Source organism: Egretta garzetta, unplaced genomic scaffold, assembly GCF_000687185.1.
Source record: "Egretta garzetta isolate BGI_Z169 unplaced genomic scaffold, ASM68718v1 scaffold143, whole genome shotgun sequence".
In the NCBI taxonomy this organism is placed as follows: domain Eukaryota; kingdom Metazoa; phylum Chordata; class Aves; order Pelecaniformes; family Ardeidae; genus Egretta; species Egretta garzetta.
In genome coordinates this window covers 581,695-596,813 of record NW_009259310.1, presented here as the reverse complement: position 1 = coordinate 596,813, position 15,119 = coordinate 581,695, and the positions used below count along the sequence as shown (strand labels likewise).

Here is a 15,119-nt window from a genome sequence, read left to right as displayed (position 1 = left end):
AACTGGTGTGTCCCACCAGACTGTGCCAGCTGGCCCCGTCCTGGTCAGAGCGGCACCCGGCATCTCAGCATGGTTGGAAAAGGGGGGGCTGAAGAGGAGGGGTTTGGTGGGGAAAAGCAGCCGAAGGTCTTCTGGGCACGCGCAGCTGCCAGCTCGGTACCCGTGATGCTGGCAGCAGCACTGGGCGGCAGGACCACGGGTGACCTGTCCCAGCCCGGCAAACCACATCGCCATAAACTCCGCTGCCGGGGCTGGGAAGCCGATAACAGCGGGGGTGAAGTCCAACGCAGGGCAGGTCCCAGGGAGCAGATTCCAGCCTGGGGCTCACGGCGTGGCCTCCCTGCCAGCCCCATGCCTCTCCCAGCTCCATTTTACCCTCGCCACAGCCCGGAGACTGAGATGATGGTGCTTGCCTTCCTCCTGCTGCTGGGTGAGCGCTGCTGACACAGGGGTCGTGCTGCAGGGAGGGAAGGGGCTGCAGTGCTGGCTGCTCCGCTCTGTCCCACCCCAGCATGGGGTCCCATGGGGATTGCAGCTTCCCCAGCTCTGGGTGGGGGGGCTGGGGCAGATGTGTCCCAGCAAAACCCTCCTTTGGGCTCTGCTGGCGAAGGTCAGCCTGGGATTCCCCAGGGAAGTGAGCACTGGAGCTGCCAGCACCGGGCTGGGTATTGCCGATGGCTTTGCTCAGTGTAGGGAGGAAATGCTCAAATTCTGTTTTCCCCAAAACGGGGGCAGAGACTCGGAGCAGGGGTGTGATATACCGGGCTGGAGGGTCAGTGCTCCAGCCCTGGTGGGCTCTGGCACCCTGAGGGTGCATGGGAGGGGGCTGGGGTGGGAGAAGGCAAAGCGAGAGATGTGGGGAGCTTGAGGTCCCACCCAAGGGATGACGCTAAGGGAGCTCAGCGCTCCCCCCAGCAGGGTCCCAAACCGGGGAGCCCAGACAAACATCACCCACAGGTCATATGTGCCCTCTGTCACTGACTGTGGGCACTGTGCCTGGATTCTCGCGGGTTTTCAGCCCTGTTGTCTCTCCCGTAGCCGGGACCATCCTCCCCAGTGGGTCCACGGTCATTAACAGCTGCGGCAGCGCGGCCAAGCTGCTCTGCAACTTCGTCTGCGACTGCAGCGACTGCTCTGACGAGAACCAGTGTGGTGGGTACCCAGCCCCCACCATCCCCCAGCCCCACTCCCAGGCCCTGCTCCTGGGGCAAGAGCAGGCAATGGAGCGGGGGGCACTGTGGGTGCAGGCCCCTGGGAGGAGGTGCTGGTGCCAAGGGTGGGTGCAGATCCCCAGGGTGGGTGCAGGCCCTCCAGCTGGGCGCAGGTCCCTGGAGTGGGCTCAGGTCCCCAGGGTGGGCCGAGCCCTGCCATCACAGCCCGTCTGCCTGCCCTCAGGGTACCTGTGGGGCTCGGCCACGCTGGGCACCCCCTTCACCTGCGATTTTGAGGAAGGTGACTGCGGCTGGCAGGACGTGAGCACCTCGGCTTACAGATGGGTGCGGGGCCGGGCCAGCCTGGCCATGTGGGGCACGGGGCCCCACTCAGACCACACCGTGGGCACTGACCTGGGTAAGCAGGGGCTGTTTGGCTGCTGAGCAGGCTCCAGGCTCCCACAGCACCACACCTCTGGGTCATGGGTGCCCTGAAGGCAGGGTGCTGGGACACCCATCCCTGTAAGGCACAGGGGACGGAGCAGACCCATGGTGGAGAAGGAGCAGTGCTGGCTGCAGCTCCGGTGCCATCCCATGGGATGCAACCCCCAGTCTGCTCTCTGCCCTCCCCAGGGTGGTTCATGGTGACCGTGTCCCCGCCAGCAAAGACCACAGCCACAGCCACAGCCTGGCTCAGGTCACCGGTGATGCAGGAAGCAGCTGCCACGTGCGAGATCAGGGCCTGGTACCACCTCTCGGGAAGCGGTGAGGGCACCCACGGTGGGCACAGATGGGCCTTGGGATACTGGGCACAGGCAAGCGACGATGGGGGACAGTGGGGAGGGATGGGACTGTGTGCCCCCATGGCAGGGGCAGAGCCACTGGTACCTTGAGATGGGATGCAGGTGTCTGATCTCTGGTCCCCAGAGATGATGGGGCTCAGTTCATCCCCAGGGGTACCCTGAGATGCCCAGTGCCAAGGGCCATGTTTTTGGGGCTCCCCACAGGGCTCAACCAGACAGAACAGCCGGTGCTGCGCCTGGCCATGGCATACAGGGACGAGGTGGTGGGGCTGTGGCAGAGCCCCGAGCGCGGCGGCGAGGGCTGGCATCAGCTGGTCGCCTACACGGGCCGCGTCCCGGAGCAGTTCCAGGTGAGACAGGGCCGTGTCGGCACCCGAGCACCGTCCCCATGAACTGGGGCTGGAGGAGCCGGGTGAAGCACCAGGAGCCGAGGGTGCCTGGGCGGCTCATGCCGTCCCCATCCTCTCGTCGGCAGCTCTTCTTCTCCCTGACACAACCACCTGCGCGTGGGGCAGAGCTGGCGCTCGATGACATTGTCTTTAGGAACTGCGGCTTGGAGGGTGAGTCCCACATCCGCTGGGACGAGGCACGAGCTGAGTTCCCCAGGGAAATTGGTTTGGGCTTTGCACCTGGGGGGAGCTCTCCCACTGCCCGCTGTGTCCTGGGGACACCTTGCCCTGGCCAGGACATGGGATGGGTAGCAAGAGACTTCAGCAACCCAGGGAAAGATGTGGGGGGAGCCCAGCATGTGCCAGGGGCCCTGTGGGGCCAGCCACATGCTGACAGTGTGTCTCACTGCCCCCAGAGCCCTGGCAACAGGTCTGTGGGGCAGAGGAGAACCTCTGTGGCCAGGGCTCCTGCCTGGCACAGCACCGCTTCTGCGACGGCACCGACGACTGTGGGGATGGCTCGGATGAGGATCCAACGCGGTGCAGTGAGCATCCCTGGCCCCAAAGAGGGGATCCTGCCCACTGGCCCCCGACTGCATGGATGGGCTGAGGGCCTGCCCTGGCAGGGCTGTGGGGCTGGCAGGGTTCACCCCAGCTGTGCCCCATGGCTGTGTAGCCAGGGGGGTAAAATCACCTCAAGGGTTTTGTGGAGGGGTCAGCCCATCACCGGGACCTCCCTGGGTCACTCCGCTCTCCCTCCCTCCCTGCAGAGTCCTTCACCCTCTGCTCCTTCGAGCAAGGTCTCTGCAACTGGAAGGCAGAGATTGGGCAACCAGCGTGGGGGAGGAACATGAGCCTGAACCTGGGGACCATGTACAGCATCCCCACTCGGGACCACAGCAATAACAGCAGGGCAGGTATGTGGTGGGCACCAGCACCCCAGGGGAGCCCCCCCATGGGCCGTGGGGTAACATGTGCCTGGGCTCAGCTGGCTAAAACAGCGTCTTGCCCCCGCGTGCCCCTTCCGTCTCCCACAGGTTTTTTCCTCCACGTGGGCAATGCCTCGGCCACAGGGGCCGGAAGCCCAGCCCGGCTCAGCAGTCCCACTTTCCAGGCCACCAACTCCTGCTCCGTGAGTCATGGCTGGGATCTTGCATCACAGCCCCTGTGGGCATGGTGGTGGGTGGGCGATAGGGTCCCCAGCCATGGGGACCCCCACATGGGGCTGGGCCTGCGATTGGCCCTTTGCTGGGGACAGGCAGTGGGTTTTTGGGCGTGGTTTGGTGGCATCTCCAGTGCCTGAGCTCCTCCAGCCCCACCTTTGTGAGTATCCCCTGGGGCAGCAGCCATGCCATAGGGTGCGGGGGGCTGCATGCCCCTGTCCTGAGGCTTCAGTGCTCACTCACCCCCCTCCCTGTCCCCAGCTTGTGCTGTATTGCCACCTCCACGGCTCTACCACCAGCAGCCTCAGCATCTCCTATGTGGCCAACTACACCAAGCACCTGGTGAGGGAGAGGACAGGGGACCTGGGCAGCTGCTGGGTCCGGGAGAGAGTGGACTTCAAAGTGACGGAGAGCTTCAAGGTCAGCTGGCGCCATGCTGGGGCAAGCTGGGCTGCCTGTGGGGCGAGGGGCATGGGGCCACCCCCAATACGCACCCATGGGACCAAGGACAGGGGTTGAACTGGGAACTGGAGACCCAAGCTGAGCTTCCTGGTGCTGGCATGTGCCACCCTTGTGTCCCTGTGCCTCCACCTCCAAATCCCCTTGCCAGCCTCCCCGGCCCAGGGACCACCCCACCGGAAAGGGGAGGAGGGATGTGTCGTTGTCCATCCCGTGTCACCTCCAGCCACCCGCATCACCTGACCCCCTCCCAGTGGGACCCCCATGGCATCCTGAGGGCACCCAGGTAGCACTCTGGGCAGCCGCAGGCTGTGTGCAGGGCAGCACCATTGCCCCAAGCCCACCAGCCCTACCAGCCCCACCCAGCACACCCCCTGCAGCCACCACATCGCCCCTGCTCCCACTGAGCCCCTTCCTGGGGGAAGTGTGTGTTGTCCAACCACAGGAGCTGGCTCCTCGGCGTGTCCCCCTGCCCCGCAGCATCACCCATGTCCCCCACGATGTGCAAGACCCTGTGTTGACATTGCCGGTGTGGTGCTTCCCTGCAGGTGCTGATCGAGGGGGTGGCCGGCGACGTGGGGACCGTGGCCATCGATGACCTGATCCTGTCTCCAGGCTGCGTGCAGGAGCAGGGTGAGCTGGACGGTGGCTGTCCCCCACCCCTGCTCCAGAGTGGGCAGCGCTCCTTGGGTGCCTTGTGCCTATGGCACCATCCCTAAAGGATCCACCGCAGGGTCTGCCTGGCCCTCTGCCCATCATGGTGACCAACCTGGGCACAGCATGGCAAGCACTTGCCCTGGGGCCCACAGCCCCAGTTGCTGAGTGTCCTGCAGCCATGATGCTCTATCCCCTGTGCCAAAACCTCCTGCCCAAGCTATCACACAGGCAGCTGCCACCAGCCTGCTGGGGTGATGCTGGTGCTGCTGCCTGGCCATCTCACCACCGCTCTCCATCCCGGGGTGTTTCACCATCAGAGAAGCCTTCGACCGCACTGCCAAGCCCGGTGGGTGCCAGACCCTGCGGTGCCGAGCAGGTGGCCTGCGACAGCAGGGAGTGCATCAGCGCGGGGCTGGTCTGCAACTTTGTCGAGAATTGTGACGATGGCTCGGACGAGAAGCGCTGCGGTGAGAGCCACGGGTGGGCAGCTGGGACTGGGGCCAGGTGACCCAGGCATCCCTTGGCTGGCATGGCCAGGGGACATGAGTGCCCGTGCAGCCCTCGGGAAGCGTGGTGGCCCGGCGGGGCTGAGCCTGGGCTTTTGCAGGAGCCACCACCCTCGAGGCAGGGGCTGGGGGCTGGCACGACGTCAGCGTGGGGCGGCTGCGCTGGGGCGTGCAGCGTGCCGCAGATCCTGCCGACACCTTCCTCACAGGTGAGGCTGTGCCTGCTGCCGAGATGATGCTTGGTGGTCCCCAGCACTGCAGGGGCCCCCAGGGCGCAGGGACCCCCTGCTCCTGCCCAGATGGGCTGGGTGGGTGCCACTGTGGGAAGACTGGAGGTGGATGCCTGGGCAGGGTGCTGGGCTGGGGGTGCTGCCAGGGATGAGAGGCTCCTGCCTGGACTTCTCAGGGTGTTTCCTTGCCCAGGAGCTTTCCTGGCCCTCCAGGCAGGAGAAGGACAAATGGTGGCCACTGCGAAAGCACGCACGCCTCTGCTGGGCCCCTCCGGCCCCACCTGTGCCATGGAGATGAGCTACCACATCCACAGCGGCCCTCAAGGTAGCCCCGGCCCCCAGTGCCCTGCCCGCTCCCTGCCCCACCGTGCCACAGAGCCTCCAGCCCCTGCCCGCCTTTGCAGCCTCTCAGCCCTGCTCTGCCCCATCTCACCATCCTGCAGCCAGGGTGTCCCTGTCCCCTGTGGCCGTGGGCTGGATGGGTGCTGGGGGCCTGCTGGTCCCTGCAGCCTCCTCACTGCCTCTTGTGCCCAGGCTTCCTTGCCGTCAGCATCGTGAATCACACCACCGGCACCACCCACCTGGCCTGGCACATGCCAGGGCACGGCAGCGCAGCCAGAGGACGCGTCCACATCCCACTGGGGGAGAGGAGATGGCGCTTCCAGGTGCACACAGGGGCACAGGGACCAGCCTGGGTGGCTGCTGGGGTGGCAGTGCTGGTGCCGCCAGGCACCCTGGGACTCACCACCGCCATGCCACCCCCAGGTTGAGCTGCTGGGTCTGGTGGATCTGCAGGACTTGGAGACCGCCGCTGTTGACAACGTGACATTCGTGCAGTGCCACCCCAATATGGTGCCACCAGGGGCTGCGGGTATGGCCAGGGGCGTGCGGGCAGGGAGGGGACCCCAGTCCCCCACCTGCAGAGTTGGACGCTGCTCCCATGGGGGCTGCCTGCTGACTGTCACCCTGTCCCCAGCCCAGGGACAGGACCACAGTGCAGAAGCCTCGGGGCTGGGGCCGAGCACACATCCTGCCCCAGAGTACCTGCGTGGGGTCAGCTCAGGGAGTGGGGTGGGCGTCCAGAGGGAAAGGGACATTTTGGGGACCTGTTTGCTTTTGGGGTGCCTGATCCCCACTCCCTCACCACGGTTGCGTCTCTCCGGCCAGAGCTGTCCTGCAACTTCGAGAGGGATATGTGCAGCTGGTACCAGGATCAGTCCAGCGACTTCAGATGGGTCCGCGGCACGGGGCAAGGGCAGGGCTCCGACCACACCACTGGCTCAGGTAAAGGGCTGGCTCCCCTCCCAGGGACCCTGGGCAGCCCAGGGGACCCTGCAGCCTCCTGTCCCCATGGCTGGAATGTGCCCTGAGCACTCCAGGCAGCCCCATGCCTGCGGGGCGAGCTCAGCCAGGGCAGCCCAGGCGCACCTGGATCCAGGACTGGGGTGTGGGTGTTGCGGGCGCAGCTGGGAGCACCCGTGCCCACGTCCCCTCCACCCTGGCTGTCCTTGACACTCAGGCTACTTCTTGGCTGTGGACCCCTCTGCGCCATGGAGCCGTGGGCAGCGGGCACAGCTCATCACCTACCGCCAGGAGCCCACCACCGCCCCACGCTGCCTCTCCTTCTGGTACCGCCTGGCTGGCCCGCAGATCGGTATGCAGCCCCATGGCATCCTGCCGGGGGTGCCCCAGCCGGGCTCCACTCCCCTGGGGACAGCTGGGTCCCCGAGGGGTGCAGGACGGTGGCCTGACACTCCCCTCTGCCCAGGCACCCTGAACCTCAAGCTGCGGCTGGAGGGAGAGGAGATGGTGCTGTGGACCCGACGGGGGACCCAAGGCAGCATCTGGCACCGGGGACAGGCGACGCTGCCTGCCACAGGCCAGCGGCAGTACTGGGTGAGGGCCGGGTGTGCCCCGTGGCACCAGGCGCCAGCAGGGCGCGGGGCCATCTGACGCTGCCGCCTTGGTGCAGGTGGCCTTTGAGGCCCTGCGGGATGGGTTCCTGCGACCACACCACTGGCACTGCCACAGGTACTGGGACCAGGGCTTCCCGGGGCTCTGGTGGAGCCCTGCTGCCTGCCCTGCCTGCCCTCCCTGCCTGCACTGAGCACCTTGCCTGACGTGCCCTCCCTGCCTGCAGTGAGTGCCCTGCCTGCCCTCCCTGCCCAAGATGTGCAGAGGGCACTAGTCTATGGGGCTCCCCAACCCTGGGGCTCCCCAAACCCAGAGTTTCCCAGCCCCAGGGCTCCCCAACCTGGGGGGTCCCCAGCCGCAGCAGTCCCCCGGTGCTACCCCCAGCAGGGCCGAGTGGGGTCACAGCACAGGGGCTTCTCTTCCCCCAGGCCATTACATGGTGGTGAGCACGGGCAGGGGCTCCCTGCCTGCGGGGCGGGCAGCTGCCCTCACCTCCCAGCCCTACCTGCCCTCCGCACCTGCCCAGTGCCTGGCCTTCTGGTACCAGCTGAGCACCAGGACCCCAGGTGAGCACCGCAATGCCCCGCAAGGCCCTGGGGGCACCTCCAGATAGGTGGGGGTCCCACATGGCACAGCCTTGGACCCTCCCCTCCATGGCGGGTGCCCTGGGCAGGCTCCCTCGGCGTCTTTGTGGAGCAGAGCGGGGTGCGGAGGAAGGTGATGAGCGTAAGCGCCATGGAGGGGGACGCCTGGCACCGCAGCCACATCACTGTCTGGGCGGAGGGGGCCTGGCAGGTGAGATGGAGCAGGGTGCTAGGGCCCTCACAGTGGGGAGTGGGACAGGCTGGGGGTGCCAAGGGGTGTGTGGCAGCTGCCAGCCTCAGCGTGCCACCCTGCCCCCCCCCCCCCCGGCAGGCAATATTTGAGGCAGTGGGAGCTGGGGGCGACCAAGGGTACATCGCGCTGGACGACCTGCACGTGTCGGACGGAGCCTGCCCCGAGCCAGGTGAGAGCCCACACTGTGAGGGCACCACGGACTGGCTGGGGGAGATGGGGACCCCATGGGGGCACGTGGCTGTGGGGATAGGGACAGCCCATCCCATCCATCACAGCTCTGCCCTGCTCCTGCCCTGACCTTGGCCTGGCCCAAATCCAAGAGCAGTGGGGAGGGCGCTGGGGGACACCCTCCCCCCCCCAAATGCTCTGTCTCCCACCAGGCAGCACAGGGCAGCGGGTGCTTCCAGTGGGTGCCTGCAGCACTGGGTGCATCACAGCCCCCCCCTTTCCTCCCAGCATCCTGTGACTTCGAGCGGGACATGTGCGGCTGGAGCAGCCCCTCGGACCCCCACAGAGCAGGATCACACCCTGGGCACAAGGAATGGTAGGAGACACCCATCCCTCCAGGGCACCCTGGCATAGCCTGAGGGAGGAAGAGGAGCTGGGAACGGATGGGGTCACCCATGAATATTCCCCCTGCCAGGCTGAGAGAGTTGGGCTTGTTCAGTCTGGAGAAAAGGAGGCTACGGGGAGACCTGATTGCGGCCTTCCAGTACCTAAAGGGGGCCTATAGGAAAGATGGGGAACGTCTTTTTAGTAGGGCCAGCTGTGTTAGGACAAGGGGAAATGGTTTTAAACTAGAACAGGGTAGGTTCAGGCTAGAGGTAAGGAAGAAATTTTTTACAATGAGGGTGGTAAAACACTGGAACAGGTTGCCCAGAGAGGTAGTGGAGGCCCCATCCCTGGGAACATTCAAGGCCAGGTTGGATGGGGCTCTGAGCAACCTGATCTAGTTAGCAGTGTCCCTGCTCACTGCAGGGGGGTTGGACTAGATGACCACTAGTGGTCCCTTCCAACCCTAAACATTCTATGATTCTATGATCCCAGGGGGTCTGGCTCCACAACATCACCATCCACTACTTAATCCAAGAGGGACAGCTCGGTCCCAAGGGCAGTGAGGAGCAGGGCTGGGAGGTGCAATCCTCCAGGCATCGCTCTGGGCACTTTGCAGGGGAGCAGAACACATGGGGTGGGCTGCCGGACAGGGGGACACCCTGTGCTCTGTCCCTGCCCGTCCAGGTCGCTATGTGCACTTCGACACCAGCATGCTGGGCCTGGGGGGCACCACTGCCCGGCTGGAGAGCCAGCACCTGCCTGCTGCTGCCGACTCCTGCCTGCAGTTCTGGTACCACATGGACATCCCAGAACACCTCTGTAAGCACTGCAGGGGCAGGGAGGAGGTGCTGTCCCTGGGGAGGGCGTCATGAGCCCATGATGGGAGCTGGGGGGCTCCGGGCAGCCCCTGCTGCTGGGGTGCCTGCCCCCCATGTGTTGCAGCCAGTGGGGAGCTGCGGGTGATGCTGCAGAGTGCATCAGGGCAGCGCATGGTGTGGAGCATGGCGGGGCACCGAAGCCGGGGCTGGAGGGGTGGCATGGTGCCTGTGCAGAGCTCCAGCGAGTTCCAGGTGAGTGGGGTGGCCCTGGGGAGTGGGGTGGCCTCCCCACACATCTCACCCCCCATCTCCCATCTTCCCCTGCAGATCATCTTTGAGGTTACCACGCAGTGGTGGCCAATGGAGGGGACGGTGGCACTGGATGACATAGTGTACAGCGCCAGGGAGGGCTGCCATTCCAGCCTGGAGGTGCCAGTGGAAGGTGCGGGGCCAGTTCTGGTCAAACCCAGCACTGCTTGGGGTGCTGGGGCTGGGGCTGGAGCCAGCTCTTCTGGGCGGTGGGTCAAGCCTGGCATCATCTCCTCTCCCTGCAGAGAAATCCTCTGGCCGCTTTGTGGCAGAGATAGTGCTCAGTCTTCTCCTGGCCCTCATCGTCCTGGCGCTGGTGGCTGCTGGGGGCTGCTACTGGCTGAAGCAGCGAGGGCGGGTGAGCAGGACAGCGGCAGAGAGCAGGACTCCCCAGGGCTTCGACAACATCACTTTTCGAGACGTAAGGACAGGGACGAAGGGCTCTCCTGCTTGCCCCCAACCGCACCAGAACAGCATTTTCCTAAAAGCTCAGCAGATCCCAGCAGGCTCCCCCTGAGCCCGCGCTCTGCCAACACATCAAGGGAGGTGCAAAGGGCTCTGCCTCTTATCTGGCTGCTGGTGAAGGAGCAACCCTGCGCTGCAGGACTGACCTAGAAATGCTGCTGCTGCCATCAGGCAGCTGCTCCAGAAAGAGCTGAGGCTGCGATCCTCCTCCCCAGAGCCCTGCAAGGAGCGGGTCATGCAAACATTGCTCATCCTCTTCAAGCCAGCAATTTAAAACCCTGAGAGGCAGCTTAAGCTACAGCTTCCTCTGACGGGTTTGGTGCCACGTAGTCCCCAGGAGAGCCACCACCACAGAAGAGGGCGCAGAACCCCCTCAGGGCATGCTGGGGGGTTTGGTTCCTCTGCTGGGGTCACGGTGGGCCAGCACGCAGATTCTCCCCTCTGCAGCCTGGAAGAAGTCCTTGTATTTCAAATTAGACACAGCCGACACTTACCGTAACCAAGTCCCCTTCACCCTTCTTTACAGGACAAAGTCATTATATCACCAGTGCCAGCAGAGGGGGATGAGGCTTGAAACAATAACCCAGCAGCAGCAATTGCCTACGCGCGCCTGTGAGGCGTACACAGTGCAGAGCATCCCTCCCACAAGACCTCACACTCCAGCAGCTGCCTGCAGCTCTTGGCATCGGACATCAGGCAGCGAGGAGCTGCCGCGGGCGCTCACCCTGGGTGCTGGCCCCACAGAGGGACGCACTGCTGCCTCCACTACCTCCAAGCGTTCGGGAAAAGCGTTGTTGTCTTTTGTAACACGAACTTTCTGTGCCAAGATGTAGCAATGTGCCCGTGCCTGGACAGGCGCCGTCGGCAGGCGTTTCTTGCAGCTACCGTCCTCATCCGAGCAGCGCCCTGGCTGTGGAAGGGGGCGCACGGAGCCACCATGGGGAAGAAGCCCAGTGCTTCTGCTGGTTTTGGAGGAGGAGTTTGGGGAGGGTGGCGAGGTGGCTGGGAGGGGACACCAGGCAGCACACCTGGGACACAGAGCAGCCCTGACCCCGCTGTATGGGTGCCCACCTACCCCAGGACTGCCCCATACCTTTCAAGGGTTCTTAATAATTTGCATTTAAATGTCATTGGGAAAAGAAAAATGTTCCGGAGGCACAGGCTGGGCTCAGGGCCATGGCACCCACACCTGCACACCAAGCTTCTCCTCCCCACTCCCTAGCCTGCAAAACCTAATACCGTACAACCCCTCAGCAGCCCCTGGCCAAAGCAGCCACCCACGTACAGTGGCAGAGGGACTGGTTCTGCCTCCACGTGGCTGAGCCACCCATTAGGGATCCTGCTCTCCTCAACCCCCTGGCTTGCCTGGAAGCAATTGGGGCACCCTGCTTTCCCAAACCCTGTTCTTCCTCTCGCCCAGCTGCAGCCAACTCTCCCTGCAGCTCTGTCCCACCTTCGTTATGCCACAGTCCCATCAAGTACCACCCCTACAGCTCCACAGCTGCACTGTCCCGGCAGTGCCCTGAAGGAACGAGACTCAGCAAAGCTGTGCTCCTGCGAGCCAGGAAACGGCAGAGGCGAGCGATGAGGAGGGCTCTGGCTCCACAGAAATGCCTGACCAAGCATCTCCCCACCCGCCTTGCTCTGCAGAACTCCACAGAGACTCCGCTCACCTCCGCACAAGATAAAACCACAGAACTGATTTCATCTCTGGGCTGCACGCCAAAGCTGCAGTGCTCGCTTGACAGGGAAAGGAGCAGAGCAGCCAGGAAGGCAGCGACAGCACCGGCTCTTGCCCCAGCCGCTCCAGGCAGTCCCACTAATTATGCTCTCAGAAGGAAGAGGGTGCTGCAGCTCCAGCCATGCCCAATCACAAAACCTTACCTGGTAATCATGCAGCAAGGACCCTGTGCAAGTGAAGGGTATCAAACTTTATTATAGATCTCTTTAAAACAGGCTGGAAGGAACAAACAAAAATGTCATTGTGATGCAGTGACTGAGTCATCATTTCAAACACAGACACCGATCAACCCCCAACTCTCCCAAATTATTTATATATAATATATCCCACCCGTCCCCGAAATTGTTCCAATTAACTGGTCATATCTCAGACCCCCCCAAGCGTCTCAACGATAGCTGCTTCTAAACACCAAGACGCACACGTTTTCTGGCAAATCAGATGCAGGGTTTTTTTTTTGGATTTAGTTCCTCAATCTCTGGAAAGGAGGAAGGAAAAACAAAATCAGGAAAATCGCTTCTTTAAGGTTGCCTGTTTACAGCAGGTACAGATTCGGCAGATTTCCCCCCCAAAGCAAGCCTGAAACCCTCTTGTTCAGCTTGGCAATACGAAGAGAGATCCTGGTGGTTAAGGAGAACCAGCCAGACGAGATCAGTCTGGGCAAACTGATTTCGAGGCTTTGTTGTCATTTCCCTTTGGGGCCGGTTTCCAGCGGTTTTCCAATATCCTTCCCACGCAGTTTAAGGCCTGGAACAAGACAAAGGAGACGACCGCCATCAGATGCCATCAGCACTCGATCATCTACCCGATAACTTTATTTCCTCAAATTTTTGCTGTAAGAAAACATCCTAAAACGAGGGCAGGGGGACCAGGATCAGGGAGAAGACTACTTTAGTTTCCAGGAGCACAAGACCAGTTTCAGGTTCTTCTTTGTGCACTCTCCTCCTAGAAAACGGTGTCTGAACCCGCCCGGGCAAGCAACACCAGCACCAGCAGCTGCGAGGGGCTTTCCCGGGTATAATTGGGCCTTCACGGGGCTCCGTATGTCACTGATTTGGGGGGGGACAGCATTCAGGAGTGGAACCCAGGGCACGGCCCCATGCATGAAGGTGACAAAGAACAAGAGTTTTGACTGCGGGTTCCAGTGGGCAGATCCAAGTTTTATCAGAACACGGCTTAATGACACCACACCCACAATAACCTGCAGCCAGCAACTGTTCCCAACGTGGAAAAGGCAAGCGGCTTCAGCCAAAACGTCCCTCCTAAGCCCTGCAAACACTCTCGTTATCTTTGAGGTCCACTTTCTTAACTTACCGATGGCTCTTTCGATCTTGCCCATAACCTGGTTATTGGGGATTGCTCTTCCCGATTCATAGTCAGCAATAACTTGTGGTTTTTCATTGATTTTCTAAAAAGAGAGGAGGCGTCTTAAACCCTGGCTCCACACACAGCAAGCACTCAGCACCAGCCCCCAGTACTCACAGATAACACAGTGACAGCCTCTGGTCATGCCAGGATCAGAAGACAAAGCACTACGTCCAGGCTTACTCTTACACTACTGCCTCCCTCCACTACTGGAGTGTCACAGTAGTGGTGACACCCACCCTGGGCAGACTTTTCCTTCTCTCGGCCTCCCAGGAGCAGTAACACTACGCACTGCTCTTCCTTAAGGCAGCAGCGAGCTTCTGAAGACTGTGTCAGGCCCAGGCGGTACAAAAAGCCCTTGCATCGGTGCCAAGTTGATGGGAGGAGAGGGGGTAAAAAAAAAAAGCCTCCTAACAGCTCAGCAGCCACAGCAACGCTCCATCTCCAAGCAGGTGTTCGAGGGCTGCAGAGGAACTCCTAAAACATTTCCTACACAACTGATGTTGCCTGGAGATCAGATATCGGAGGTGTTGCCTTCACCAAACTTCCTGCTCATGATCCCATCCCAGCACAGCTGCTCACGAGGGGACAGGGAAAGCGTCCACCTTCACCCCGAGGTGCCTAAACCTGCCCTGGGAGAGTGGGAGCAGAGGCCACCAGGCCCTGGGCCGTACTCACCGTGGCCAAGTCCTTCTGCGTCATGCCCTTGCTCTGCCGGCCCTGCTGGATCACTTTGCCCACCTCCAGGGGAACTCTGTCATGGTGCAGCTCTTCTGTTTCTCGGTCAAGCTTGGCCGTGTTCTTTGTAATAAAGTGTTGTTTGTTTTGGCCTGCCGCCCCTATCATTCAAAGCAAGAAACAAACAAAAAAAACCCAAGGACAAACAAAACAAGGCTCAGAGCTGTGCCAAAAGCATCAAAGCACTTTTTCTAAGTGCTCAGTTGCCTAGGATCCCAGAGAGCTTTCATGACTTCAACATGCCAACATCAGCACTGACCTCAACCAGATCCTGCCCGCTGAGGCCAGAGAAGGTGCTACCTTAATCCTGTTAACGCTGACGTCTAAACACGGCCATGCAGAACCCTCCCCTTTCCTAACTCCACATCTGAACTTCGCTCCACATAGGCAAGGTTTTGCTATTGCTCAGGGATTTAACATTCAAAGTTCACTCTGGACACACACGTTTGCACTGCAGCGTTTGCGGGGGTAACATTTGAATGTGTACCTGCTTTGCTCACATGTAAGGCAGCATGAATAAGTGGGTTTTAATCAATTTTCTGATGCCTTTTATAAGTAAACTCTAACTCTATGCAGCTTTGCTGAAAGCCTGAGGGCCAAAACCATGCTATTTGTTTTGTCTCATGGTATTTAAGTCACGGTTTGAATCCTTTCTCTTACGTTAGTCTCTCTGACAGGCAGTCTCTTGATAAAGCTGACTAACCTTCCTTCCAGGATCCTCTATTTATTTATTTCCAACCATCATTATCTCACCCCGACAGTGAGAGAACCCCAAAATTTACATCGGCCGGGAGACGGGGAGTTTTTAAAGAGCAGCCCTGCAGGGAGATAAGCAGCCACCGAACTCTTTACGTGACCAACAAGAACCAATAAGCTGCAAAACCGGGGAGGTTCATGCTCTGTGATCCTGAGGGCTCTTCCAAGGGCTCGGCAGCCTCACGAACAACAAGGTGCTCACTGACGTTTTTATTTAGACTCGCTCCGACCCCCGAGGCCGGCCCGAGCTCCGCTCTGGGCAACCC

At 61.6% G+C, this 15,119-nt stretch overlaps 2 protein-coding genes across 2 annotated transcripts in view; one reads left to right on the top strand and one right to left on the bottom strand.

The window, feature by feature from the left end:
* MAMDC4 (MAM domain containing 4) overlaps positions 1-10,830 on the top strand; it is a 14,088-nt gene extending 3,258 nt beyond the window's left edge. Inside the window, 31 exon segments of the mRNA XM_035891871.1 lie at positions 192-386; positions 389-430; positions 1,039-1,152; positions 1,396-1,569; positions 1,785-1,916; positions 2,159-2,304; positions 2,430-2,514; positions 2,760-2,888; positions 3,114-3,260; positions 3,381-3,475; positions 3,768-3,926; positions 4,514-4,598; positions 4,940-5,089; positions 5,230-5,340; positions 5,549-5,683; positions 5,893-6,023; positions 6,124-6,229; positions 6,526-6,642; positions 6,878-7,012; positions 7,127-7,254; positions 7,331-7,389; positions 7,660-7,838; positions 7,946-8,067; positions 8,188-8,278; positions 8,566-8,620; positions 8,622-8,653; positions 9,349-9,483; positions 9,607-9,734; positions 9,810-9,924; positions 10,037-10,212; positions 10,783-10,830. Coding sequence (XP_035747764.1) covers positions 192-386; positions 389-430; positions 1,039-1,152; positions 1,396-1,569; positions 1,785-1,916; positions 2,159-2,304; positions 2,430-2,514; positions 2,760-2,888; positions 3,114-3,260; positions 3,381-3,475; positions 3,768-3,926; positions 4,514-4,598; positions 4,940-5,089; positions 5,230-5,340; positions 5,549-5,683; positions 5,893-6,023; positions 6,124-6,229; positions 6,526-6,642; positions 6,878-7,012; positions 7,127-7,254; positions 7,331-7,389; positions 7,660-7,838; positions 7,946-8,067; positions 8,188-8,278; positions 8,566-8,620; positions 8,622-8,653; positions 9,349-9,483; positions 9,607-9,734; positions 9,810-9,924; positions 10,037-10,212; positions 10,783-10,830 — 3,656 coding nt within the window.
* Positions 10,831-12,172: 1,342 nt separating this feature from the next.
* Positions 12,173-15,113, bottom strand: EDF1 (endothelial differentiation related factor 1). Its single transcript, XM_009636287.2, has 3 exons — positions 14,038-15,113; positions 13,309-13,402; positions 12,173-12,741 (listed from the first exon to the last, which is right to left on the bottom strand). The coding sequence occupies exons 1-3, from the start codon at positions 14,203-14,205 to the stop codon at positions 12,680-12,682; spliced, it is 324 nt and encodes a 107-aa protein (XP_009634582.1). The 5' UTR covers positions 14,206-15,113; the 3' UTR covers positions 12,173-12,679.
* Positions 15,114-15,119: the final 6 nt, after the last annotated feature.